The sequence below is a fragment of the Stylophora pistillata genome, chromosome 2 (assembly GCF_964205215.1).
Source record: "Stylophora pistillata chromosome 2, jaStyPist1.2, whole genome shotgun sequence".
Classification (NCBI taxonomy): domain Eukaryota; kingdom Metazoa; phylum Cnidaria; class Anthozoa; order Scleractinia; family Pocilloporidae; genus Stylophora; species Stylophora pistillata.
This window is the reverse complement of record NC_142520.1, coordinates 50,916,259-50,943,182: the sequence shown is the minus strand read 5'-3', so window position 1 is coordinate 50,943,182 and position 26,924 is coordinate 50,916,259. Positions and strand designations below refer to the sequence as shown.

Genomic DNA, 26,924 nt, shown 5'->3' with positions numbered 1-26,924 from the left:
GGCTAGAACATTTGGTTTATTGAAACGGTTGGGCGGTGTTCATCTTTGCCCGCTTATGATTTAGTTTGGAGTCATGGATAACAACAGACTCTAGCTGGCTTACAAAAACTGTGTTCTCTGGTCCTTCTTGCTCAAAACAATGCTCAAAGTGATTAATTCTGGTTGGTCCGAAAATTAAATTTATTATGCGCATCTGGTAAATGATATCGTTTTGTTCAAAGGATACCTACCTTGGCAGGAACACTTCTGAAAATCTCTCACGTACACCAAGAAAATTCCGAAAATAATATTTTTCAAACGGTCCATACTTTCTTTCGTCTGCCAGTGGTCAGCTGTTTAACAGACTTCTCTTCCCGAGACATGAAGTCTGCATAGCGCTTTATCCACGACTAGCCTACAAATAGAATTTGAATTTAAAAATATTTATATATTAGTCGAAGCAGCATCTAAAAAAACTTCCACCTGCACAGTTACTCGCCTTGAAGAAAACGCTTACCAGTTTCATTTTTCTTATTTGTATTTTGGCGAGCTTTGCGTGCATCCGTCGAAAGTTTTGGCGGTCGAAAATGTCAGGTCACTATTTCGCTCATGGCTACCCAACGATGAACTTTTTAGCGCTGCCAAAATTTACATAAACTTTATATTTCCATGAATCTATGTGATCGCAGCTTACATTAATACCACTGCATGTCTCGCAACTACAGTGTTCGAAAATTTCTCGTCGATCAAATAAGTTGTAATAATGATATATAAGATCGATATAAACTCTGGAATATCTCTTATTTGAACTTCAATTCAGGTCTGTTTTGAATTCGTTAACAGCAGCTTTCGACTATATTTTCAGCTCTTCTTTCAACAATGACGTCATCTCCATGCCTACCGTATTATCACAAATAATTCATCATACAACGCGAACGTTTTCTTTGTCTAAGTAGTAGATGTTGTGGAAACATTAACAGAGGGTCGTGCAATGGTATTGGCGGGATCTCTCCCCTTATCATAACAAATTGGAATACTTCTAAGGATAAGAAACTTAAGGCTGACAGCCTTGAATTTGTAAATCTCAAGTTAAGCAGTTTTCAGTTTCAAACGCCATCGTTTCACGATTTGGCTGAGATGTAAATAGAGAGGTACTTGTATGTAACCTGTAATTATATTCAGCCTGCAATTTCGCTAACGAGCCCGGTTCAGTCAATTAAATAAGCGAAGCACGGCCTTTGCCATAAGATTTTCGGAACAATTAGCGACTAGTAATCGACGAAATTGTAAAATTGAAATTAAACCATCTTGGTCACATGGAGCAAGACCAGATAGAAATCCATCGTAATTCAAAATGATGGAGATCTGTCGGCCGCAAATTAAAACATGTGTTTCAGTGTATCTCATTGAATCAAACTTTTTAGCCTGCTCTAAAACTTACGTTCATAAGTGTCATAAAATTCAGTTGATGTATGGTTTCTGGTCCGATTCCAATAGAGAGTGAACCGTTCAAATACCGTTTTAAGAAGCAGCTCTTGAAAGTGACTGTATCGTGGGCGCTTTGTGCTAATACCAGCAGAAACTTGCCTTAAAGTTATGAATTTTTCATCAGTGGTAATATCCATAAATACACACAGCAACAATCAATGTATTTGCAACAACCAATGTATTGTCATTGCGCAAGGAGATGATAGCCTCTAACATGGTGTGAAACTATGAACATTATCTTTGCAAACCCAAACAAACCATACAGCCACAGATTTAAAGGCTGGGTAACAGAAGATTGGAACAAGTCTTAGTTTTACTTTCTTCGTGGCCACAGACTTCAGTTGCGGTTGAAACTCCGTTTGCTGTTCAGCGCTGGTATTACCTTGTGAGATTCCATTTCTGATCCTTAGCCTAAATTTTATACGATATTATGTTTTCGTCTCAGTATATGTGATTGGAGGCCCAAATTCAGGTTTTATATTTAACAATTATTTGCCGAAGGCGAGGTGAATATCGTCGAATAATCCCCGAGACGAAGTCGAGGGGATTATTCGACAATATTCACCGAACCTGAGGCGAATAATTGTTTTAGCATAATTTCAGAGCTGAACAACAGAGAAATTTCTAAAATCATAACATTTTAGTAACATTTATTAACATTTTAGTTTAACATTTTATATAAACCGCGCGGAGCGGTTTATATAACGTCATACAAGGAACCGCTCGACCAATCAGATTGCTGGAAACTCTTTGTTCAGCTCTGAAATTATACTAAATATATATATAACTAACTGCAGACAGTGCTACATATATATAACCTTCTACTAGTCGGAAAGTGGTTCAACTCAATCTAGATTGACCTACACCAGAAAATATGTTCAAATTCTTTGCAGGTTTATAAAAGAGGAAAAATTCATTCCCATGCCGCTCGCATTCTAGCGATACTTGTTATTGTTTCAGAGATCTTTAGTAGGAAACTTAAAGAAAACCAATTAGTGACTGAGGAGGATTTTCCTTTATTAATGTTCATAAAGAATTAGCTCTTCTTTTGTCTGAGGACGACAAAATAGCATATTGGAATCACTTGATAACAGTCAAGTGAACTTTATGATCATTAACACACTTCAGAATTTCTTATGACAGCAATTTATTGACAGCCTATCCTTGGCAAGGAAAATGGCGAAAAAAAAGAAAATTTGTACCTTACGAGTCTCCCTAGACCTTTCCAAAAACTGATATGTCAGTTCAGGTGAGCAGGAGGCTTGGCTTGTGTGAAATTTGTCAATGTAAACTTGAATCCTTAGTTTTTGGATAGTTATAAATGGTATGGTAGAGACTCTGTTCAAAATTCATCGAGACTTCTGCTTAATAATAGTTTTCAAGTGGAAATAACAGGGCTCCTGGTGTTTTGTAACATGTAATGACCATGTTGAGTCCCACTGATACAGAGAAAAAAAATGATACGAAGAGAAAGTTTATCGATCGCTTTTTCTTTAAATTTTTCCAGAAAGCTCAAAATTGCCGACGCGTAATGGAAAATTATATGGAACAATTCTTTTTAACATGCACTTCTCCAATTTACCATCATAGGCAAATTATAATAGACTTAACGAGCTCCAGCTGAAACATGAAAATAGTAACTGTAATAACGGCATTAATTATAAAAGTAGAAAGAAAACGCTTGCTCACCAATTCCTCATAAATAATTCCGTATGCCCTTGTCATATCAACATAGACCAGCCACTATCACCATTTGAAAGTGAAAAATATTTTTCAGATGACTGAGCAAGAGCGTGACGTGTTGAATTCAGGGTTCAGAGCTTAAAAGAACAGTCACTTTTGATCGTTGATCCTGATTGACAGTACAAAGTCTCGAAATTCAATGGTTACTCATTTCACCCGGTGAATAAAAAACTCAAGACGGATTCATCTTTCAACGGTGAGTCACCGTGGTTTGAGCTATAGAATGTAACCATGGCGTCTTAACTTGAAAATCGAGTTTCTTTGAGAGTTCTTGACGCCCCATTTTATTCAAAAAGTGCGTACTGAACACACTAACGATAGATTTAAGATGCTTGGAGTATTAATTAAGTCACATAATCATAAAAATTACAATTTCCTTGGTTGTGATTGGTTTTAAAAAAGCTCCTATATTCCATTAATTAACTTGTCAAGTAAGTTTGTCATCTGACGGTCTGTTGTCGTAAAGTAAGCCAATCATATTCAAAGTCGTGGTGTATATCAACCAATCACATTCAAAGTTGAAGTTCAAATCAACCAATGAAAACCTTCTTTGTCAGTGTTTAACACAAATTTTCCCTTTATTTCATTTCATTCTATTCTTGAAAATTGTGATTTTTATGATAGATTGGTACATCAACCAATCACATTCAAAGTTGAAGTTCAAATTAACCAATCAAAACCCTCTTTGTCAGTCTTTTAACACAAATTTTCCCTCTTAGTCATTTAATTTGGTCTGTATTCATACTTGTGATGACTCGACTTGGACTCCATTCAGTCCTATGATTACTACTAAGCTGTAAATATACAACCAAGGTAATTTTGGTTTTATCAACTGGGTCGGTGATGTAGATTGGCCGCCGTAAAGAGTTTCAAAGCTGACGTTTCGAGCGTTAGCCCTTCGTCAGAGCGAATGAATGGTTCTTACTTATGCACTGTTTATAAACAAACGGGAGTGTTTTATCGGGTTATAAAACCACTGGGCGAAGCCGAGTGGATTTTTAATACGACAAAACACGACCCGCGAGTTTATTGAATGGCTTAAAAAGCGCAAGTCTCTAGGGAATATGCGAACTTGTTCGTTTAGCGTACTTGTGCGATAATTTTTGGTTTATAGCGTACTAGCGTCAGTGATAATTTTAATTTCGAGTTGCACAAATGAATTTGAAGACGCTAGCACGTGCTACCTGGGAATTATTGTGAGAATTAATATGCATTATGTAGTTTTGGGATTGTAGTAAACAATTCATGACACACCAAAAATCCCTTGGCCTCGAACCGAACGTTTCGTGAACCAAAAAGCGAAGAAGAAGAAAGCGAAGTATTGGAAAATGCTATCCTAAAGTCGACCTGTTCGGTAAATAAATGGGAGTAAATATAAGTAAATTCGATAAATATAAGGGGAGTGGCAGGCGGGAAGAACAAATAAGAAAGCGGATTTGCCGTGGAAACTTCTCAAATTCAAGATTTGGAAACAAACATTTGCCACATGACGGCAGAGTAGGCTAAAGATATTGACCAACCGTGTACCTGGTCAGTGTTTATAGACTGTTCCTGCCATAGAACTCATTCGCACTGACTTAAAACTTTGTAATATTTATTTATTTTTTATTCTGTAGGGAGTTTCCTTGCATGGGTACTCACGTCCCGTTCGTTACTCCCTTTTGGCAATTTTTTTTGTACGTGTAACTTCTCGTTTATTACTTTTGTAACTCAGTAGAATGCCAATAAAATTATTAAAAAAAAAAAAAAAAAAAAAAAAAAAAAAGTCTTGTCCGGACAAAGTTCGTCATGGGCGTATGCAAAGACACAGGAGAAACTTACCCTCCACGAACGCTTCATAGTATTCATTCTGGTACACAGCGTTATTTAGAGAATTGTAATGAAGTAAATGCAGTCAAATTTATAGGCAAGATGGATAACAGGTACGCAATTTGTTCGAATTGGGTTTTAAAAGTTTACTCTAATTAAACGTTCTAAATTTGTTCACTTTCTTCTGTTCCTTTCAGGTGTTTTGTTTGTAATTCCCGCTTATTCAGCTGGTTATTACACTATTACGGAAAATATACATCAATGAAGCAAAAATACATTCAGCTCCGCTCTCCCCTGGCGCGCACTGAAATCAAATGCCGCCCCCAGGCTTTTAAGTTTGACAGTGTTTTACCTAGTTCTTATTAACCGAGCAGAAGGTCTGTATGGGAGAATCTTGACCGAGGTCGCCAGTACAGATTGAACGCAGTGAGGTCTGTACCAGCGACCGAGGTCAAGATTCTCGGTTCTGTCCTCGTGTACCGGTTCACAAGAGCCGTTACAAAAGACCGAACAATACACAACAGCTAACCAATAACTCCTAAACAAAGAAAGAACAATGGTAATTCCCTTGTGAAGCTGCACACCAGGACAGAACCAGATTCTCCCATGTACAGACCGACCTAGCTCGGTTAATAAGATGTTTATTATATGGCTGTGTCTTGTATGCCAATTTTTTATATTCTTTGTACCTTTTTTTTCTAGACCGGTCTAAAAAAGTTATAATCAGTACCCGAACAGTTGTGCTATAACAGTTTTTCCTCTTTTGTTTGTTGAAGAGTTTCGATCATGATCCAGTCGGTCATATTAACTTCATATTTGGTGAACCGTTTTAAAAAAAGCAACAGATGTTATTTTACTTTGAAAAGAAAAAACTATGTGCCTTTGAAATTTTTCGTGCGATACAGTAAACACAACTTACAAATATAATTCATGATATTCAATATATATAGTTTACGTCATAGAAAGGGGTTTTATTTACGAGTTGTTTGTGTCAAAAACCCGAACGAGCGAGGTACGAGCGAGTGAGGGCTTTTGACACAAACAACTACTGAATAAAACCCAGTACAAAGCACTTTCTATGTCGGGAGCTGTTTATTGCACATAACACAATAAAATTTATGTATGTATGTATGTATGTATTTTCATTGAAATATTTTTCTGAACGTAAATTAGAGACAAAAACTCACTAACAACGCAAATTCAATGGCAATGGAAAATATTGCAGTACATGTATTTCAAGGGAATAAAGTGCTGTACGGAAAACTGCACTTACAAAAGTTTTTTTTTTCTTTAAATCTAAATACGATATCAATAAAGCAGTTCAGCAAAGGCCAAATTTTGAAAGCACTTTTAAATTGAGACTACGAGCATGCGAGCAGTTGCAAAAATTTTGCGAGCACGAGCAAGCGTGCGCCCGTGTAAATATTTCGAGCAATTCGATTGGTTATACTTCGACACGTGAAAGAGCTGTACGCCATTCTGATTGGCTGTATAGGCTTTTTCCGCATGTGAAAATAAAGCGTCTAGATTTCTACAAATGAGCTTTATGGAATAAAATTCTCGTGTTTTGTGTAATAAATAGCTAGGTGAAGCACTCAATACATTGATTCTGTGACTGAACGGCTTATTCCAATCGTGTAGCTCACGATAGACTTCCCAAATGTATCGACTTTTCAGCAGACACAAGTCTTTCAGAGTACACTGAAAATATTGTTTTTGTACTGAAAGCTGACATTTCCATGTGACCCTTTACGTACCAAGGTTAAAAGATTTGAAATGAGTCTGCATGATGTCGTCATAATTTCCATATCAAAATGGTAGATAACCATGCCGAAAATATCATCTTAACTGAAACTATCAACCTCGCAGGCGACTTTAAATTGAACTAATGGCCAACTTTTACTTATCTTAGATTATAGTTTGCGAACGCTAAAACTAACTAATAACAACATTTTTATCTTCGTCGTTTGAATATTGGCACGTATTTACCAGCAGGTGAAGAAACATCATGAATAAGTAAAAATATCAAAATTTATTTCAAGTCAATATTTTGCTTGCCAGGCCAATGTCTCTCACTAATTTGTAGGTTTGGAGTTAGGTGTAAATGGAATTGCTCCTCCTATGCCTTGCGTGTTCCAGAATTGTCTTATAGTTAAATTTTTTCCTATTCCTACACTTATCGATGGTGTTATTGTTTCGACACTTTGCATCTAACGAGATTCAATTATCGTGCAAATTTGTCGTAAGTGGGAGGGAAGATTCCTCGCACGATATGTGCCTTGACAATGATCCATAGCATGATGACTGCTTTCGTATTATGCAAAATAACTATTTAGTTTTTGTCAGTTTTTTTTCTTTTTTTCGTCGCGACTCGTATTCTTATCATTGGTATTGTCTTGCCCACATCTAAACATTTCTACGATAGCCTTTTTACTTAAAAATAAAGGGCTATCGTTTAATTAACAGTCAAGTCTAATTTTATGCATATCCTTGCCTTAAGCACGTGGCAGGCTAGGTTAGAGAAATGTAAATCGCACTGTTGTGATACAAATAAAAGCACAGAAGTGATTCAAAATATCCAGTTTGTTCAGGTTCTTGTTCAGAGCTCAAGATACACTTGCCTGTGGGTAATAATAACAGAACTAGACCGGTCGTACTGCTGTAAGTTTCAAAACAGTAACTTGAAAAGACACCTACATGCGAAAAAACAAAAGACTAATGCCCCGCTGTTTGATCTCTTTTCTACCCTTCATATTCGCCGCCTTTCGCCTTTTTATCCTGCAGCGAGGAAGTACTTTTATCACGTCGTGGGTGTAACCGCTATCATTGCAAATAGCGACAACTCTTAATCATGTTTCTTTTTTTTTTTCTTTTATCTATCATAAAAGATCATTGAGATATCTTCAAGTAGATTTGTGAAAATGACATCAAAATCACAAGCTAGGCGGAAAATCGTAATTCACAGAGCAATCGGAAGCAACTCTTTTTTTTTTTTTTTTTCCAGAGTGTCTCCGATCCTTGAGTTTCCTGATGTTGCTTCGGCGACCTGCTGGCCTTAAACGAATTTAGCATATGAATTACTAAGCCATCCCTCGAGCCACAATATATGTTTTTGCAGTTAAGCTTTTTTAATTCGAAGTTGCTTCCTTTTAACATTTAAGCCCTCAGTGAGACATATGCACCTGAGGTTACGCATGAAGTCCTTCCATTGACAAATCTTTTTACAAGCTTGTCTTTGAGTGTCCCCTCAGTCCGAATAAAATAAATAAATAAATAAATAAATGATAAAAAAGAAAGAATTGACGCAATTCTAGCTTTTGGAAGAAGTAGAAGACTTATTTCGCTCGGTTCTCGCTAATTTGTCCTTCTTAGAAACACCCGCCAGGGAAATTGTTTAGAATATTCTTTGCAAAATTGGCCCGCAAGTTTTCCGTATAAGAATAATTGACAAGTTTTCATTGTTCATGTAAAACTGCGTCAATCAAGTAAATTTTCTCGGTATATATTTAATGAAACACAATTTCTAATACTTTCTAATTCATCATCATGGAGACAATTTCAGTTTGTGTCGACAACAGAATGGTATGAGGGGAAAGTTTGGAATAAGATGGAAACACTTCGCAAAACTTAATATTTTCATTTAGCTTCCCTAATTTCAAACACTCTTCCTGAAGGCAAAGCTAATTTCGTTCCCATGAATTAAGTTAAGGTGCTAAATAATGTATCGCGTAATGTTTAAAAGACTCAGGTACTATTTTGCCTTTCTATAACCACTTTTGGTCGTCAAATATTTCGTACTCTATCAGTATGTTCCTGCCTCAAAGCACCAATCAAGTTTTTGCATTCTTCCCTAAAACTTGCGTTCATGCATCCAAAAATGATAGGATTCGCTATGCTGCTCAAACCTACGAAATAAGTGGCAAGAAAATAGATTTGTCTTGGTAAACGATATCCTTCGAAGGCTGTGTCAATAGACGTGATGGTATAAAGTGGCGTCCAGCACACGAAAAACCCTAAAACTATTGCAAATAATGTTTTTGTGATGACAATTTCATCGGATGATAGCTTGTTCGTAGCGTTTGCCGCGGCGGACGTCTCCATGTTGTTTTGGAGGCGTTTAGTGTGGCGTTTTACGGTGCGATAAATGCGAATGTAACAGAATGTGACCACAACCATGGGTAACACAGTGAAGAAAATGATCCTATATAGGGCCTGTTTTTCGCGCGTGTTCGCAATTGTGTAAAAACAAATCATCATTCCTGGATGGAAAGCGAATTCGTGTCCGCGAAGAAGGTACGGCAAAGGGGCGGTTAGGGCACAAAGGGTAACGACAACGATCGATAATAAAATGTACTTCTTGTCGTTAAAAATCGTCGCGTAAATTTTAAGATGAAGAACTCTTGTGTAACGGTTGATAGCGGCAAGAGGAAATAAAAGTTGAGCAGTGTAGGCCAACACGGCACACCAATAACCTTGAAACTGGCATGCAAACCAATTCAATGTCCAACCCCCGTTGACGGAAACATCGCAGAGAAAAGGCATCACCAGAATAGCCATGAGAAGGTCTGTGGCTGCTAAAGCTAGCACGTAGATATTGGTGATTCGACGAAGGCGTTCGTTGTTGTAAACGGCCCAACACAGGATCGTGTTAAGGAACAACGCAAGAATATTCAAAACAACGCAAAAAGTTGTTTCCACCGCCGCTGTAGATTTTGATCGATTGGAAAGCTGCGAAGCCAGGACTTCAGTGTCGAGGGAATTCATAGACAAATTAATCGACATTTTGAAGAAACGCCGGCGATAAGGTGTCTCGAATAATTAACCTCTTGGTAAGGCAGAACGAAATGTTGATTGCTTTGAAAATCACGCAAATACCAAGTATAATTTTCATTCCTTCTATCGAAGATTTTAAATTCAAATGAAGATGAATATTAATAAAAATGTTGGCCAACAGCTATTCTAATTGCAATCTATTCACAAATAAAACACTTTGGAAGGATAGAGTAAAGATCAGCGATAATGAAGCTTTAACGGCTAGCAAATTAGTTGTCAAAGTTTAAACCCCAACTCCATCTATATCTCAGCTTCATAATTGAATTCTAGAAGCAAAGTACGTCTTTCAAGGCTTTTTTCTGTTATATCGAGGACGAACTGGAAGAAATTTTCAAGTATAAAGCATTCATTGTGGACCGAAGACTTATCACAGGAAACACATTTTCGAAGTCAAAGGGGATTCGATTGGTTTATGGCAAAGTTAAATATTGTTTTATAAATCCCGGTGAGATGAAATTTAATTTCAGGCAAATGGTACCAAAACTGCACAGCAAGAACACTTTCTCAATAGGAACCCAGCAGACAAAGCAGTATACTCATTGTATGCTTGTTGCTTGAAAATTTCTGACAAAAACTGCAAAATAATGTAAGAAAGAGCTTGTCTTGCACTGTACGGCGAAGTTCAACGAGAAAAAGAAACATTTTAAACTTGTTTTAATTTGCATATCTGACCTGTTATTTATGTGTAAAGAGTATCTAAATTTAGCGCAATTTTAACAGTCTTGCATTGTTATCCTTATTGTTATTATTACATCATAACCATGTGACCCCGTATGAGAGACACGGGCGGTGCCACAAGTAGTGCCGGGAAAAGGAGAACGGATTAGCCGTTACGAACCTGCGCGGAGATAAAGGATGAAAAGAGGCAACAAAAAAAGGAAAAATAATGAAAAAATGATGGTCATTAACAAAAGGCTCAGTAACTGAGTTAGGTAGGGCCGGACGGAACGTACTTCATAGGTTTCTACACCGATTTTGTACAAAGCTTGCGCGCTAACGTTGTTAATTCGCCTCCGTTTCCTGTGTTGGGCAACATCACTGCTCAGCGCGTGATTAGGCGGCACTCAGAGGCAAATTCGAAAAATTCCACAGTTCTCTTTGACAGGCAGGCTCAGACTTAGTAAGGTTACATTATTGTCTTGCAAAGTGACGAGTTCGAAGCATAACCTGCGCGGGTTTCTGTTATCATGATGGATAACAGACTCTGAGAAAAATCTGCCTCAAAGCAAGTACCATCAAACTGAACCATTCTGATATTTTCGAAGTGACCCGCAAACGCCGAAGAAGTTAATCGTTATTCATTAGACAAACAAGTTAGAGTTATGAATTCGCTGGTAAAGTTCTTTCTGTCGATTTATTATAACTGATAAATTCTTTGTTGAGGTTGAGAAATAATTGTCGGAAGTGTAAGCCGTGAAGGTCATTCTCAGTCATTCCTAATGCTTACCTGTCTACAATCAGTTAAAAGGACGATTATTGCCGCATAATAAGCAACGAGCTTCTACTCAAAAACGAACACGGTTACCTACCTTCATGTGAATTCCAGTATAATTCAGTAACTGCCAACAGGTAAAGTTTGCCGGACTGTTTTAGTTGTGGCTAACGTACTTCTACGATGTACGTCCTTTGTCCTCCAACCTCGCAATCAAAGTACATGGCTTTTGTTTACGAAAACGTCCGAGGAAAAAGTCAAACACTAAAATTAGACTTTTTCTTCGATAAACAATTTCCGGATAAAAATACATTTACATATATAAGTTGCTTAAGATTGACAGATCCAGGATGTTCCCGAGTAATTTCAGACCTCACGTGATTTTCTAGGAGCATCATAAGCGCATCACAAGGGAAGATTTGTACAGTATACTATGCATACACACGTCATGCTCCTCTGTGTCCGTTAAGTCATTTGATATTTACCTCCACTTCGGCGGTAAACACTTACACCATAAGGTATTTCCGAAGCATATAAAAAAGGGACTACTGCTTAAAAGCGAGTATTATTGCATAATTTGAGTTCTTTTTATTGCATAGAGCCGCAAAATTCAGCTTAATCAGAACTCAGAGTATTTTCTATTTCAATGGCATGACGGGCTAACTCCTTTGTGGGAAAGAACAAAGATCGTATGCTTGGAGTCTTTCACACATTTGTGAATTCTAACTTTGGCAGTTAAACTGTTTCTGCCGAGGATATACTTCTCGATTAGGCCCTTTGTCGATACGGAACGATATCGTTTGAAACTGACGAGAACGAATGAAACTGGCGGGAAAAAAAGCATTTGTCGCATCGACAAAAGCGCAAATACTTAAAAATTGCAATACCTTGGAACAATTAATTGATCTTAGCACGTTTATGTTAAATTGAACACTGTGAGGGGTTCCACTGGTGTTTCCAACTTACAGTCTATTAATACATGTCAGTGGTAAGGCACTCAGCGACTAAACCGCTGACACGGAGCTGAAAAGAAAGTGTGCTGACTTCTAATTCATGCAACGCACCTTTATTAACCACCTGTTATCCCGAGTACGAGCATTATCATGAAAACAGTGAACCAGACCACTGGTGTTAAAATAGTTGTTTTTTATTTCAGTTTACAACTGCAACGAAATGATTAAATAATATATATAGAAAAGCAAGAGACATATCAAGTATTAAAAGAAGTCTATCTAGTTCAAATCGACAAATACCACAAAATAAAAGAAGGCAACAGAATCCAGCGATCCAAGGGTGGGTAACTTTACATGGAGTAGAGCGAAATTTCGCTGTTATTTCGGGATCAGAGTGGTTTTTTAGTCGGTATCTGTCAAACCAGGCTAAATCACAAACTCAATTCTATCAGGCCGATCGCGGTCATCCTAATTATCGAAGCAGCAAGACACCGTTTATCTTTATTTAATCTTCCTGATCGCGAAGTAACTTATTTGAGAAAATCGGGGAGAAAATTTAGAAACCAGACTATTTAGTTATCTTTCTTCTCGTGCAGGGTATCATTCACCTCGCTATATTAAGACCCGTCCACAATACTGGCTTAATTTTCTAGCCCCAAGGACGTATCTACGGGAGTGGTTCCCAGAGATCCCCTTCCCCACCGTACCCTACCCCTCTCGTCTCTTTCTCCTGATACCCCTGGTTTGACTTGTACACATATTCTATGAACTGACGTCGGTGAAAATGCCGTCCTGCGACTTATATACTGAATTTCAAATGAAAAGTACACTAAAGAGGACTCTTTTCTTTCACTTTTCAGGCTGTAGATTATAACCATGTGCCCTGACACAACAGCCGATTACGGCCTTATCGGCTGTTGCTGTAAACACGCGACAAAGGTTCTCTGGCACCACGTGTGAACGCATCCTCGGAGACCCAGGGGCTGAGTCGATTTCAAGTTTGGGCATGAAGAGCCCCTGGGGACATTGTCTTACAAGACTAGTTCCAAACGGTCGCAGTCGTTCTGCCATCTGATTGGTGCCAGAAAATCTTTGTTTTTCTGCCCAATCAGAGTGAAGTGTGCTTTAGAGTCCTTTCGTGTGTTTTAACACGGACATATACTAGTAGCTCAGTTGCTCACTATGTTTGTTTGGACCGTGCGACTGAGATTTGCTTAAGGTGAAAAGTTTCAGTCTTAGCACCCAATGTAAGAGAAATCGATCAGATTGTCCGCGAAAATCCTACCGGAAATTGTACTGAATACTTTCGCAGGTATCACTAGAGAACGTGTTTTAAAGTTTGCGAGGTTTGTATACGACACGATGGTTGCAGTCATTGATATGTCGCTTTAAACGTCAAACGAGGTTGAAGCTTAAATCTTTTTAGAATTTTTTGCATAATTTGCTGTGACTGAAACTTTGCCAATCCCGTGAAGTTATTTCGTCGCACGGGCCACGCAAGTATGTAGAGCAACTGGCGCTTTCGCCCACGTAGCTTTCTACTTTCTGTGCGCGCCAAAATCTAATCTTAGTAGTAAAGTCGTTGACAATACGGCCAAGGTTGAAGAGAACGTGAAGTTCGTGGACGACCTCCAGCAAGTCCTAAGAGAAAGCTTAGCTGTGTTTCCGGTTAGCTAATTAAAATCTGAACAAAAACTGTTTAACGAGAACATCGTGAGAAGGAGAGATGTTTTCGGGCAGTTACCGAAGGGGTTTGGAAGGAGTTTAATCTTTCAATTGCTATCTAGACTGTTGAAATTCTTGAGCTAGGAAGGCCACGGATTCTCTTCTAGTCCCTTGGTCATTGTCATTTCACCTCTTCTGTCGATTGTTGAAGACCAAGTTAAATACCTTTGATCATTGGGAATCGATTTGATGCTGTTTTCAGTGGGAAAAACAAAACCAAAGACCAAGAAATATTGGATGGAAAGGGCGGGTTTGTTTTATTGCAAATGTCAGCTTAGTAGTACAGGGTCATCTACACACATCTAATAAGCAAAAGTTTCCACGCTCAGCTTTTCTTTTTTTTCAAGCGAAGATGAGATTAGATTTTGGCACGCACAGAAAGTTGCGCAAGTACCAGTTGCTCGACATACCTGCGTGGCCCGTGCGACGAAATAACTTCACGGGATTGGCAAAGTTTCAGTCACAGCAAATTATGCAAAAAATTCTAAAAAGATTTAAGCTTCAACCTCGTTTAACGTTTAAAGCGACATATCAATGACTGCAACCATCGTGTTGTAGACAAACCTCGCAAACTTTAAAACACGTTCTCTAGTGATACCTGCGAAAGTATTCAGTACAATTTCCGGTAAGATTTTCGCGGGCAATCTGATCGATTTCTCTTACATTGTGTGCTAAGACTGAAACTTTTCACCTCAAGCAAGTCTCCGTCGCAAGGTCCAAACAAACATAGTGAGCAACTGACCTTCTAGTATATGTCCGTGTTAAAACACACGAAAGGACTCTAAAGCACACTTCACTCTGATTGGGCAGAAAAACACAAAGATTTTCTGGCACCATTCAGATGGCAGAACTACTGCGACCGTTTGGAACTAGTCTTGTCACACAATGTCCCCAGGGGCTCTTCATGCCCTAACTTGAAATCGACCCACAGCCCCTGGGTCTCCGAGGATGCTGTGAACGCAGACTTGACCTAAAACTAATTTCGTTATGTTACAATATTTAAAAAGTACCGTTTCCTTAATTTGCAGTTCATTTATGGCTCTGAGGGTTTCAGATATCAACATTTTGGGAATAGCAGTTTCCCAAAACTATCTCCAGGGACACCAACTTAACTTTATTGAAGTTGGTTGCTGTTTAGTAAAAACCGACCACACCGGCAAAAAGGAAAAAGTAATTTAAGCCTTGATTATAAATGAACAGATCTGACCGTTAAGCGACTGCTTTATCCTGCAGCTGCCATTTTTCCAGCGAATCACAAGGTTTCATTGATTACAAATGAACAGATTTGACAGTTTAGCGAATACTTTATCCTGCAGCTGCTATTTTTTCCAGCGAATCACAAGATTTCATTTGCATCCCATTTGCTCGATCCAGTAGAGCCTGATCTCGCCAAAACCGGGCACGAGCTCGCACTTCTTCTCCTGCGAAAGGGAAAAAAAAAATTCGATCTCTGTCACAATCTTGATGAGAGCTCTTCACTCCCAGACATATTTAGTTGGCACAGAATAGCCTTCAAGCAGGTTCTCGTTATCAGCGTTGCTTCACGAGCATTTCTTCGCCTGCGAGTAAGTTTAAGGCCTTGAACAAAGAGGTCTGCTAGGAGTCTGGCACTAGTAATGAGTGAAGGAAAACTTACAGACCGCGCGGGTTCGCGTTGCTCAAGATCTCAAACTTACTTAGGGATGGGGAGGGTAGGGATGGGGAGGGTAGGGATGAGGAGGGTAGGGATGAGGAGGGTAGGGATGGGGAGGGGAGTGATGGGGAGGGGAATGGAGTAAATAATTCTATGCATTTACAGTGTATAAAAATCATGACTAAAAATGCAAATCGTGAATTTAAATCTTATTGTGCAGTATAAAAACAAGCACAAAATGAAAGTTACACGGGATTTGTAACGCACTTGCATTTCCGTCCGCCAATTTTTTTTTTTTTTCCGAGGGAAGGCTGTATAGTAAGCAATAATTTATGACTGCTTCCGGTAGAAGTTATTTGTCCGGGGGTGTAAATATCATGAAAGAAAAAGTGACAGTTTAAGTCCACAAAAGCCGGATTAATGTATTGGATAAACTCTTGATACCACTTCACGAAACCACTAAATCCTGCTATTTAATCACAAAGCGATCAGTCACAAAGGAAATATGTCTGCTGATAAAAGAAATGGAAATATGCAAATCTTTTAAGCTATTTATGTCATTACCATATATTGGTTTCGTGCGAAACATATTCGAGCTTGTTAACGCACGTTTTCAAACTGACTTGGAATTGAAAGATATTTCAATTTTAAAACAATGGCGACACGAAAGCGTTCTTCAAATACAGCATAATCGAGATACACCAACGTCGTATAGTTTTTCGTAAGGGAAGCAAAGATGTCTTACACGGGAGAACAATGTTACATTCCAAAAATATGCAGTCTGATCAAATCCGAAATTCGCCGAAAAAACGCTCCAGAGATCTACAGAAGAATCTTTATTTTGTACGAACACAGGGGGGAATCCTGCAGAGTTGAATACAAAGTGAAATATTGAGAATAATGAACCCGAACAATTTGTTTTCAAAAGGAAATATACTCCACTGTTGAAATGAAAACGATTCGAATGACTGAAGTGCCTCTGGCAAACGTAAGTTTCTCAAAAATAAAAATACTCGCACAACACAATGGAAATAAGTCGCCGAGACTTGAGCAAATATTTGAAATTACCGACACATCAAGATTATTAATAATTCAAAGCCGGGGGTTTTTAAATATTATTCTGTTACAAGCAGATGCCTAAAGGAACTGACTTGAAATTCAATCCAAATTTTTGACATCGAAATACAACGCGAGCAATTAAATGGGAGGTTTTTCTTTTTGGAAATCTTGAGATCAATTATTTCCTATTCTTGTCATCCCGAGGCATATGCTAATAACGACACAACGTCATCACATCTCACACAGTGTTTACAAATAATCCGAAAGCGAGAGCCAGTGTGGTTTCTGCTCAGACAACGATGCGGTCTCCGTTCATTTCCTTGATTATGAAGAGTATAAAATCCAAGATTTCATCCAAATAGCCACACGACACAGCGACGAAAAAGGTCGAAAATAACTCGCCCGTTGATATTCGACACGGCTAAAAGATATTCGCGGCTTGTCAATCACCGCTCGAGACGAAACCGACAGTAATACTCTGACGAAATATCCGGATTTTCCGCGGTGAGCGAAAACTGACTAGCTGCCATCTTCGCGAGTTGAAAATATGGTGGAAGGAGTCACAGTCGTCACTGACAAAGCCACAGACATTGAACGAAAGGTTAAATGTGTTTTCCTAGGCGACAACGGCATCGGAAAGACATGTTTGCTTCTACAGCTGTGTTACAGTTCCAATACACTGTCGCGAAAACAGGTAGAATCGTTCACTAGCGCTTACATTGCCAACATGGACGTCAACGGCAAAATTTATCAACTAGAGCTCTGGGATACGGAAAGCCATGAGGGGAAAGACAGCGCCAGACAGCAGAACTTTCCCGGCACTGATGTGTTTTGCCTTTGTTTCTCTATCGCGGATTTTGAATCGTTTCGCAATGTCGAGACAAGATGGTTCAAGGAGGTCAAGCAACTGGCTCCACGAACTCCCATCGTTCTTATCGGGACGAAGTTGGATCTCCGCGATGCTGCAGAGGGTAAAAAGCGCGGGAAAGGTGACAGCAGCCAGCGCCCAGCCGGGCAGGTTACTCACAAGGAAGCCAAGAAAATGGCGAAAAAAATTGGGGCTATAAAGTACATCGAATGTTCCGCGCTGAAGCAGAGGGGTTATGTGGAGGTGCTGAATGAAGCAGTGAGTGCAGCCATAGCAAAATCGACCAAGAAAGGGAAAGCAAAATGCGTGATTCTGTGAAAACAAGGTGCACGAAATGATGTTCTTGCAGAAGAAGTCACTAAACCGGATTTGCTGCTTGAATGAATTATAATTATTGGGAAATGGCGACAAGGAACTTTGTGTTTCTTAAAATTTGTTCCAGTGAGGAGTTTGTTTGTGTGTTTGTTGGGCCAGACGACTAAACGCCTTTGAGTGGGAAAAGGTGTCAAGGGGAAAACTGTGAAATTTGCACTTTAAGATGTGCAATTACGCATTAAAAAACCATAATGAAAAAATGACAATTACATTTAATGGGCACACGACGCTGTCTAATTATTTTTACCGATAAAAGTCAAACAAAAATAAATATTATCCAGAAGTGTGGCCTGAAGAAATGTAATTTGCAAACAGAAATGAAAACAAAAGTAAATAAAATAAAAAGACGAGCAAATACAGCGAAAGATCAGTGGATTTTTGTGAAATGTAAACTAATTAACTCTGATTAAAACAAAACGAAATACTGGTAAATAGAAGAAAAAACGAAAATATCACGAATCTGCACCTGTGGTGAGGAACCTTTCATAAAAGCGGAAATAATCTTTCTTCGGCATCGAAAAAAACATTTCAATGAAAAGCGAAGGCGATGTTTAATGTATCTGTAATGCAGTGATTGTTCTAAAAAGACGCCAATCATAAAACAAACGCGAGTAAAATCAAGCTAAGTTCATTTTTGGAGGTTTTTTTTAGGCTAGTGACAATGAAAATCGCGTTGTTTACAAAGTAAATCCATGGGGGTGAACTAATGTCCGCGGAGATAAGATACACAGAGTAAAGCTAATGGACGAGGCCAGTCGGGAACCGGACAAAACGTCTCTGAATTACAATTTTATCGCAAAACCCAGCGCACGTACTTGATGGGTTTCAACTTCCGAAGCAAACAGGAATATTTCCTTTTATTTTGAAACCAAGCGAAGGTGTTTTATAACTTTTCAGCCCATCATTAGTAAAATCCAAACTATAATTTAGGTTTCTCGGCAAAATTTCAGATTTATATTTAGCGTTCTGTGACAAAAGCCTTCACAAAAGTCGTTCATTAGTTGGTAACGCCACGCAAAGTAGAGAGGAGATTGCGTGACATTGCAGTCATATTTACTTCTCATTTTCATGGAAAGGTCACTGCTGTCACGTGATAGATACCTCACTCCTTTACTGCACCTCACGATCGGCCTGGAAGGGTAATTCCAAGTGGTAACCACGGCGCTCAATCGAAAGGGTTCTCGAAAACGTAGGGAATGGAAAACGTCGACACAGTTGCTTGCAGTAAAGCGAAATTAACCGAACTTACAGTGAAATAACCTTGGAAATTGTAAACGCGAGTTTTGCCTGTGGAAAACTGTGACCAGGTACTGTAAATGTCCAAGAAAAGATTCGGAAATTCGAGGCAATTTTCAAAATAGCAACTTCTATTCTTACGATAGCCCGCCCTCTGTAGCTAAGTCGATAGCCACTGGGCACCCCATAATACTCTCCTGTTATGATAATTCACCAAAGAAGTCACTGCAGATTACGTCAGTACTTACTATATTGTCTTTCTCTAAAGCACTGAGACTGGAGCCGGCCTATGTAGTCCTCTTCTACTCTTCTTTCTATCGCATGAATTTTATTTTGGTATTGATCTTCGAATCCTTCCTGCAAAGTCAGAAAACACAGAAAACTCAGCTGCGCCACGAGCAATCCTGCACCGCTAAGACGTACAGTGAGATACAATGAAATATATGAAGTTCATATATTTTGTACTGCGGTATTAGATACGTATGATGCACGATCCTCGCAGTAGACGTACAGTGTACGTTAATTACACAAACATGTACACGCGTATTGACGTACGCGTATCTTTCCCTGCCATTGGTTGTTACTTGCTTTGCAAGTCTTAGCTGTAAAGTTGAACGATGTTTTCTTGCTAGCAGCTACTGCAGAAGGGGATCTACGTAATTTTAAGTGCATTAAAGCCAGGATCCTCAAGTTATGGAGGTCAACAACTGAATCCTCCTCTTTTGTTGTTTGCATTAAAGGAAAAAAAAAAAGACTGACATTTGAAGATTTTGCCCTCTAAAGGGGCTCTTTCTAACACATGGACATTCACGTTGATTGGTGCAAACCTGTTGTTTTCTGCAAACCTACACAGAGGGTGACGTGACGAAATCTCACGTTAAGTTCATAACTAGATTTCTTTTGCATTTTACGATGGTGATTAATGACGATTAGTTTGTGGGAAAGAAACATAATTTAAAGCAATACGTTTCCAGTTAACATTTTAAAACCATCAAACAGCTGAATCAAACTACCTGAACATAAAACGGAATCCTGCGTCTGGGTGTTTCTCTTTGAATATAATAGGAACTGCAAAATAAAATCGCCATCGTTAATTACATTTATCAAAGGCAAAATTAATTGTTAAAACTCAGAACTGCTACAGCCACAAGAAACACTTTTGCAATGGTGACCAACTCATCATACATTTTTTGAAAGAGAAAGTACGATATTATACGCTTTCCCGTAACCTAGTAACTCATACGACCTTTACAGTAGAGATAAATCTTACTGAACAACTTCCAAGTTTAATACTGTACATATAGAAATGCTTTCAAGAATGTGCATCATTGTTAGTAAAACTTCAAAAGCAAACTGCAGATCAATACTCCAATTCATGTTTGTGCATTTTCGACAACCTTAATTCCACAGCTTTGAGGGGCTGTCTAGGACTTTATTATATGGCTGTCTCACAAGGACTGGGAACTACCAAAATCACGAATTTGATTGGCTGAAATCAATATTGAAAGCGGTCTAGATTTTCCCATCTAGACCGGTCTAGGAAAAAAGGGTACAAAGAATATAAAAAATTGGCATATAAGACACAGCCATATAGTAAACATCTTATTAACCGAGCTAGGTCGGTCTGTATGGGAGAATCTTGACTTCGGTTGCTAGTACAGACCTCACTGCGTTTGGTCTGTACTGGCGACCTTGGTCAAGATTCTCCCATACAGACCACCCGCTCGGTTAATAAGAACTAAATACAACGCTATGTTGGGGGCACAGTGTATCTCTGGCTGTGTATTACCATGTAGTGTTGGGTGGGCTATGAATTGTTCATCATTTTTTCCAATGTACTATAATTATTAGTGCCAAGTACAGGGTTGTAGCTAAAAACATTATGCTGTACGTGTGTAACCTTAGAGGAGCCCATAGTGCTCAAGCTATCCCTGCCAAAAATCCAGTGATTGCTGCTTTTTCATCCAGCAAATTTTGCTGGCAGTGACATCCCTGCAAGTATCCAGTCACGAAAGACAGGATTATACACTTACCCTGTTCTAGATAATGAATAAGGGGGATCTTGTAACATGAAGCTACTCATCAATGATAATCCTACTAGTAACAAGATTGGCATAAACTGCAATAACGAATGCAACAGAGGCTGAAAGAGAGAAAGATAGAAAAAAAACATTTAGATGAAAAGTTAAAAAGTGCTTCAATTTTTTCTACCTTTGCTTTGTCCATCTACATTGACTTGCTGGCTCATTTTCTACTTTTGCTTTGTCCATCTACATTGACTTACTGGCTCATTTTCTACCTTTGCTTTGTCCATCTACATTGACTTACTGGCTCATTTTCTACCTTTGCTTTGTCCATCTACATTGACTTACTGGCTCATTTTCTTCCTCTTCATGAAACTGCTGAGGCCTGTGGCGCCTACCATGATTATGTCTTCTCTGCATATACACGCGACCTGAAAGAGAGACGAGCACACATAAAACCTGTTAACCCTTTCATTGATTAAACTATAACTTCTCCCTATAATATCCACACATTATTCAGCAAACAAGCAGTGAGAGTAAACTTATCAGGTAGAAGTTGTTACCTTGATTGAAAACCAAATTCTCGTAACCAATTTACAAGGAAATGTGTAGTTGCTAGAGGGGAGAATTCATAATCAAATCTTGGGAGTTGAAGGGTGAAGGCAGCTATTCCACAGTTTTTCTACCTCAATCTTCTAACTTTTTAGTTGGGAATTAAACCTTTTAAAATCTTCACCATGCTTTAACCAAGATCAGATCCTTTTTTTGGATTGTTCTTCACAATCAGGTTTTGCTCGACCTTGGCAAACAATTCAAGGTCTTTTTGGTTTCTTTTTTTTAAGAAATTATCAATTTCTTAAAAAAAAAGAAAAGATTGTTGCTGTCAAGCCCTAAACCCTTTTCGCAACTTCATACTCTCAAAATCCAATTTATGATTGTCTACCATAAATCCCTGATAGAGTACTTTAGGCGTTCAGAATTTTTGTGTCAATTTCAGTGTCATAATTTCACTCCAAATTTTGTGGCCCAATTTTTCTCTTCTTTCCATGACAACCAAACAATTGGAGCTCAGAGCACATCTGCTAAACAAATACAACACAGAGGCTCTGAACAAAACTGGCCTGGCACTGTCAAAACAGAGAACACTTAAAATGCTTAAACTGCTGTGTCTCTCAGAGAGACAAAGTCACGTGTTTTCTCAATTCACTTGATTTACTGTATCATTTTCTCTTACCTCCAGACATTCCACTGAACCCACCAAAGAACATATTGAATAATTCTTCTGGAGTAATATCAGCTATAAAGACAAAAATATATCACATCCAATGTTATTTGTGCTCCAACTGAGATCAAGTACCAACTACATTCACATTCCACCTACATTTAAAATACAATACACCTTTACCTAGCATGTGAAGGATCAGCTGCTTGTGAACTTTATTTATTTAGTATCATGACAAAATCATAAATGTATGCAAGGTACATATAATTTTGCTTTACTTTTCTAGTATAGGATACTATAGGATAGTGAACATCTGGAATAATTTAAATAATGATATTAAGGTGTGCATCGATGTTAATAGTTTTAGGAGTAAGCTTAGAGGGGTGCTTTTAGACAAATTTAAGAGGGAGGAATGATATCCTAATGATTTGTAATTGTAACTTTAAATTATTTGTATATGTTTTTATTTTTATCTTTTCCTTTGTAATTGGCACTGAAAAGCCCCTTTGGGAAAGTGGTCAATAAATGTATGTATGTATGTATGTATGTAAATGTAATGTACATATCATAAAATAGGTTGTGGCTATTCACTGTCATAAATAACAATTTAAAAGAGAAAAGTAATCATTTCTGTTATGATGTGCTCACTAATTGGGATGTGGATTGCCCCCTTTTGACCGCATACTGCTAGTCTCCTTCAGGTGGAGACAAAGAATTAGAACTTTGCAAGGTGAATAGGAGAAACTAAAACTTCGCATGAAGAAGACTAGCAGTGTGCAGTCAAAATGTCGCAATCCACATCTCAAGTGACCACATTGCCACACAAACAATTAGTTTTCTCTTTCAAAGTGTAATATACACATACATTACACTGCAGCAATACTGTAAACTGACTAAATATCGATTTATCTACAGTTATAAGAAAAAGATATCTTCAGAAAATACAGCTGTACAAGTAGATTACCACAATTGTGAGCTTTTGTGACAATTTGCATTAAATGTGTCCCACTCTTATGTAATTGTGGCCTTGATCAGTAACACTAACCTTCAAATCCTCTGGAATAATCATCATGATTTCTGTAAATTTGTGGCTGAGGATTCTCATCTCCGTATCGATCGTATCTTCTTCTCTTTTCAGGATCCGAGAGGACTGCAAAAGCATTGCCTATGGCTGTGTTTCAAGAAAAAAATAAGGACAAATAAAAACTCTTGCATACCAACTCCTGAAAGGCAAAGCCTATAGTTGTCAGTTGTCCATTTGGTTATGCTGGTGTATGCATTTCTGTTTTTATTTTTTTGTGGGGGGGGGGGGGTGTGGACTAACACAGAGTCAACAATCTGAGACCTGATTTCTTGAGACTTGTTTGTTTCAATTGGAATGCAACTTAATGTGCATATGGTGTTGAAATAATCTATATGGCATTATAATTAAGACTCAAATAAAAGAATGTGATTCGAACAGAAATACTAGTTAACAAATGGATAGAAAACTCATGGGTAAATCAATTATTGAGCAAACCTTTGAATGCCTCAGATGCCCCTGGTGCTCTATTCTTGTCTGGGTGAAATTGCAGCGCAAGTTTCTTGTATGCTTTCTTCATTTCAGGTTCTGCGGCTTCTTTATTAACTCCCAAGATCTCATAGTAATCTTTACACTTTTTGATCCTGAGAAATGCCACAAAAGCTCATCATAAAAATTTGAAAGTAAATAAGTAAGTAACAACTTTATTTACAGAGGGTAACACATAACAGTTAAAAACTGACGAACCAGTGGCCCTCTATCCTAAGTTAGAAATTAAAAACTATTTACACTTATAAGATAATAGAAAAAAAAGAAATCTAAATCTGGATATGCACAACTAAAAACTAGGCTAAGAGTTCTTGGATAAAAAATATTTCCAACAGAAGATTTAAAAGAGCCAATGGAGTCTTTCTTGCAAATGTCTAAAGGGATGCTGTTCCATAGTTTTGCTCCACTGGCCTGAAAAGTTTGCCCCCCCCTTCTGTTTTTCTATTATAGGAGGGGCACACAAAGTTATAATTATTTTCCATAGCGACTGGTTCTGTGTGTCACTCTGAGTTTCTCGTTAAAAGTTCTGTTATATAGCTTGGACAATTATTTTCATGTCTGATGCGCCTGAATATTAAACTAGTCCTTGTGTACATGTTTGTAACACTAGCTAAGCATATTGTTTAATCTTGCATGTTTTATAATTAATTCTTATCCTAACATCTCTCAAATTCAAGTGGAATCTCCTTCACACCCTCCCCCGCATATATTTCCATTAGTCCCCCATATTACCATTTGCTGCGGTTCGAAGAATAGCACCAATTCATGTTTTCACGGTTCACCGAAGTTTTGACAGTTGCTATGACAACATCAGAGTTGAGAGCACGTGCTGGCGGGATTTTCCTGAGGGAAATCATTCTAAACTGGCATCGCTGCAGCCAGTATCCTATTTACTAGTGAAAAGTTGTTGTGTATTGTCTGATTGAGGGTATAGGGTAAACTAAAAGTAGACATCTTGTTACTAGATATAATTGGGTTTTCACTTTGACAATAGCTGTGTTTTGTGTCAATTATTTTTCAGTTTATGGGGACAAGTTTGCAGGGTGGGGTTTTAATAAATAATGAAATAGGTGCAAAAAATGCAAAGGAAACAGCCAATGAAAGTTCAACCTTTACTCTCACGTAGTACACTTCAGAGAAAATCGGCAACAACTTTGCTTCACATAGTGACGAATTTCATCATTCATTAATTCTTATTGAAACCTTTTGGTTTGGAGGTATCACTCAAGGAACAAAATTTAAACCTAAACATGGTGATAAAAGATCAAACCACTTCCAGTTATATTATTTTCAATTGATTTGATTTCAAACTAGACCACATATGCACATCTGTATGCAATTAAAAATGGAAAACCTACTTTTTGACAGCCTCCACCTGTTCTGGTGTATAATTTTTCTCCTCTGGAGCACTGTGGTTGGTTCTGCCATTTGTAGCTCTGTGACGTAAATTTTCATCCCTGGTATCATGTTTGGTTCCGGAGGACATACCATTCTTTGACAACCTTTCAATTAAATCTAGAAAATGGGTATAAACACCATTTTTGTTAGTCACCTCAAAAATCACTGAATATACAATGAGTATCACAGGGAACCTACTGCTTAATAACAATCATTTACATTTAGGTGCCAGAAGAGGGAAAAAACTTCGCGCAGGAAAACAAGTATTATTTGAAAGTCCTTTTTTTTTTTAAACAAAGTATCAAAAATGATTGCAACTGATAACAACAATGATATGACACCTGTTAAATAATATAAGACTAATTTAGAACTTTAGAGCCTTCAACTTTCCTTTTGCTATTCTCTTCTTTACAGTATCATCACTGACCAAATATATATACAAATAAGTTCAAACAACTTTTGGGTTACTTTCTATAAGTTTATAAGTTCCCAGTCAATAGATCAAATAAGTTGTGAACCAAAATATTAGCTGCCTTCCTAAAATGTAATCATCCAACATAACATTATACCTCAGAGAGAAAAATGTATGTATCATTAAAAAAAAATGCTACCAATAATTCCAGGATCATCAGGAAATCAAAATCTGTATTTCGATTTTTTGTCACAACATCCACACAAGTATCTACCAGTGCTATTCATTCCATCCATCAAATCAAAGGCTACAATTATGTCATACCAAGCTGAACCTCGTTACTTCGAACAAACAAGATTGTTTCAGCACATACTTTAATCAGTGACTCAAATATTATTCTTCCTTTATCTTACACATACACATAACCTTATGGCGTGAGATGACAACGTGCGATGTCAACTTGCAATTCTCAAAATGAAATCTAATTTTACCCCACACAACATATGCATCTAGGCTAAATGCACGCACTTGTACGTCACGGAAAAGCTTCTAACATCCAACTCTTGCGACTGAAATGTCTTAGTCGAACGATAATAATGAAGAAAACTAAACAATAAGTAACTTCATCTTTGATTCTTTAACATAATTCCCAATGTCGCTTCAACAGGAACTTTAATCACATGAGAAAAACGAACTTCATATAAGCTTCCGTGGTGCTGATATTCTGAATTGGCGAAATAAATATTAATTTTCAACGACGATCCTCACCACAAAAAAATTGTTAACATTCAGAAAATATGGCATTAAAATAACCAACCTTGACAAATTTTTATCTCTTTCCTAAAGGTAATTTGAAAATTTCACGGCTTTTACAAGAAAGTAACCTAAAAATATGGTATTTTAGCCGGTTACGACATCGGTAGCGCGAGTTCTTTCAGCAGTCTTCTATTAACAGTTACCCATCACATTTCACTTACCTTCGACTTCTTTCGATGGATAAAGCTTCTGCGCCTTATGGAGAAATTTAAAAGCTCTCTCCTTGTTCCCTTCTTTGAGATATTTCTCGGCAAGTCTATGGCATTTCAGGGCCTCATCTTTGTTGCCGTCCATTTTGTATTTGTCATTATCAAACTGCTCATGCGTTACAGGTGAACTCATTCCCAGC

General features: G+C 38.0%; 3 protein-coding genes and 1 long non-coding RNA gene across 10 annotated transcripts in view; 1 reads left to right on the top strand and 3 right to left on the bottom strand.

The window, feature by feature from the left end:
- The window catches only part of LOC111328621 (cadherin-23-like), a 50,492-nt gene extending 38,974 nt beyond the window's left edge, over positions 1-11,518 (bottom strand). For 2 of the 5 annotated variants that reach the window (XM_088748347.1, XM_088748351.1), the window contains exons 1-2: positions 497-654; positions 231-394 (exon numbers count right to left, since the gene is read on the bottom strand). In XM_088748347.1, coding sequence (XP_088604473.1) covers positions 231-306 — 76 coding nt within the window. In that variant the 5' untranslated portion in view covers positions 307-394; positions 497-654. Of the gene's footprint in view, positions 1-230; positions 395-496; positions 670-1,420; positions 1,558-11,381 lie in introns of those variants that run through there. The other 3 variants (XM_088748350.1, XM_088748349.1, XM_088748352.1) reach the window with 3 other exon arrangements.
- Positions 1,600-7,596, top strand: LOC148740167 (uncharacterized). Of its 2 annotated transcripts, none has more exons than XR_015996487.1 (3): positions 1,600-1,852; positions 3,245-3,406; positions 5,217-7,596. It is a non-coding gene; the product is annotated as an uncharacterized LOC148740167 (long non-coding RNA). The 2 variants fall into 2 exon arrangements; XR_015996488.1 differs by lacking the exon at positions 5,217-7,596 and adding an exon at positions 4,827-4,975.
- LOC111328622 (melatonin receptor type 1A-like) lies at positions 8,127-10,241 on the bottom strand. The gene has a single exon (XM_022933096.2). It carries the CDS (start codon positions 9,799-9,801, stop codon positions 8,803-8,805), a length of 999 nt encoding a protein of 332 aa, XP_022788831.1. The 5' UTR covers positions 9,802-10,241; the 3' UTR covers positions 8,127-8,802.
- An 892-nt stretch (positions 11,519-12,410) lies between the features above and the next one.
- LOC111328642 (dnaJ homolog subfamily B member 12) lies at positions 12,411-26,897 on the bottom strand. 2 transcript variants are annotated; one of them, XM_088748353.1, is made up of 10 exons: positions 26,737-26,897; positions 25,308-25,464; positions 23,899-24,044; positions 23,425-23,550; positions 22,392-22,454; positions 21,506-21,588; positions 21,167-21,276; positions 20,147-20,201; positions 19,382-19,490; positions 12,411-15,383 (listed from the first exon to the last, which is right to left on the bottom strand). In XM_088748353.1, exons 1-10 carry the CDS (start codon positions 26,867-26,869, stop codon positions 15,268-15,270), a joined length of 1,098 nt encoding a protein of 365 aa, XP_088604479.1. In that variant the 5' UTR covers positions 26,870-26,897; the 3' UTR covers positions 12,411-15,267. The 2 variants fall into 2 exon arrangements, with proteins under 2 accessions (XP_088604479.1, XP_088604480.1); XM_088748354.1 differs by having other exon boundaries at positions 22,416-22,454.
- Between the last annotated feature and the right edge of the window lie 27 nt (positions 26,898-26,924).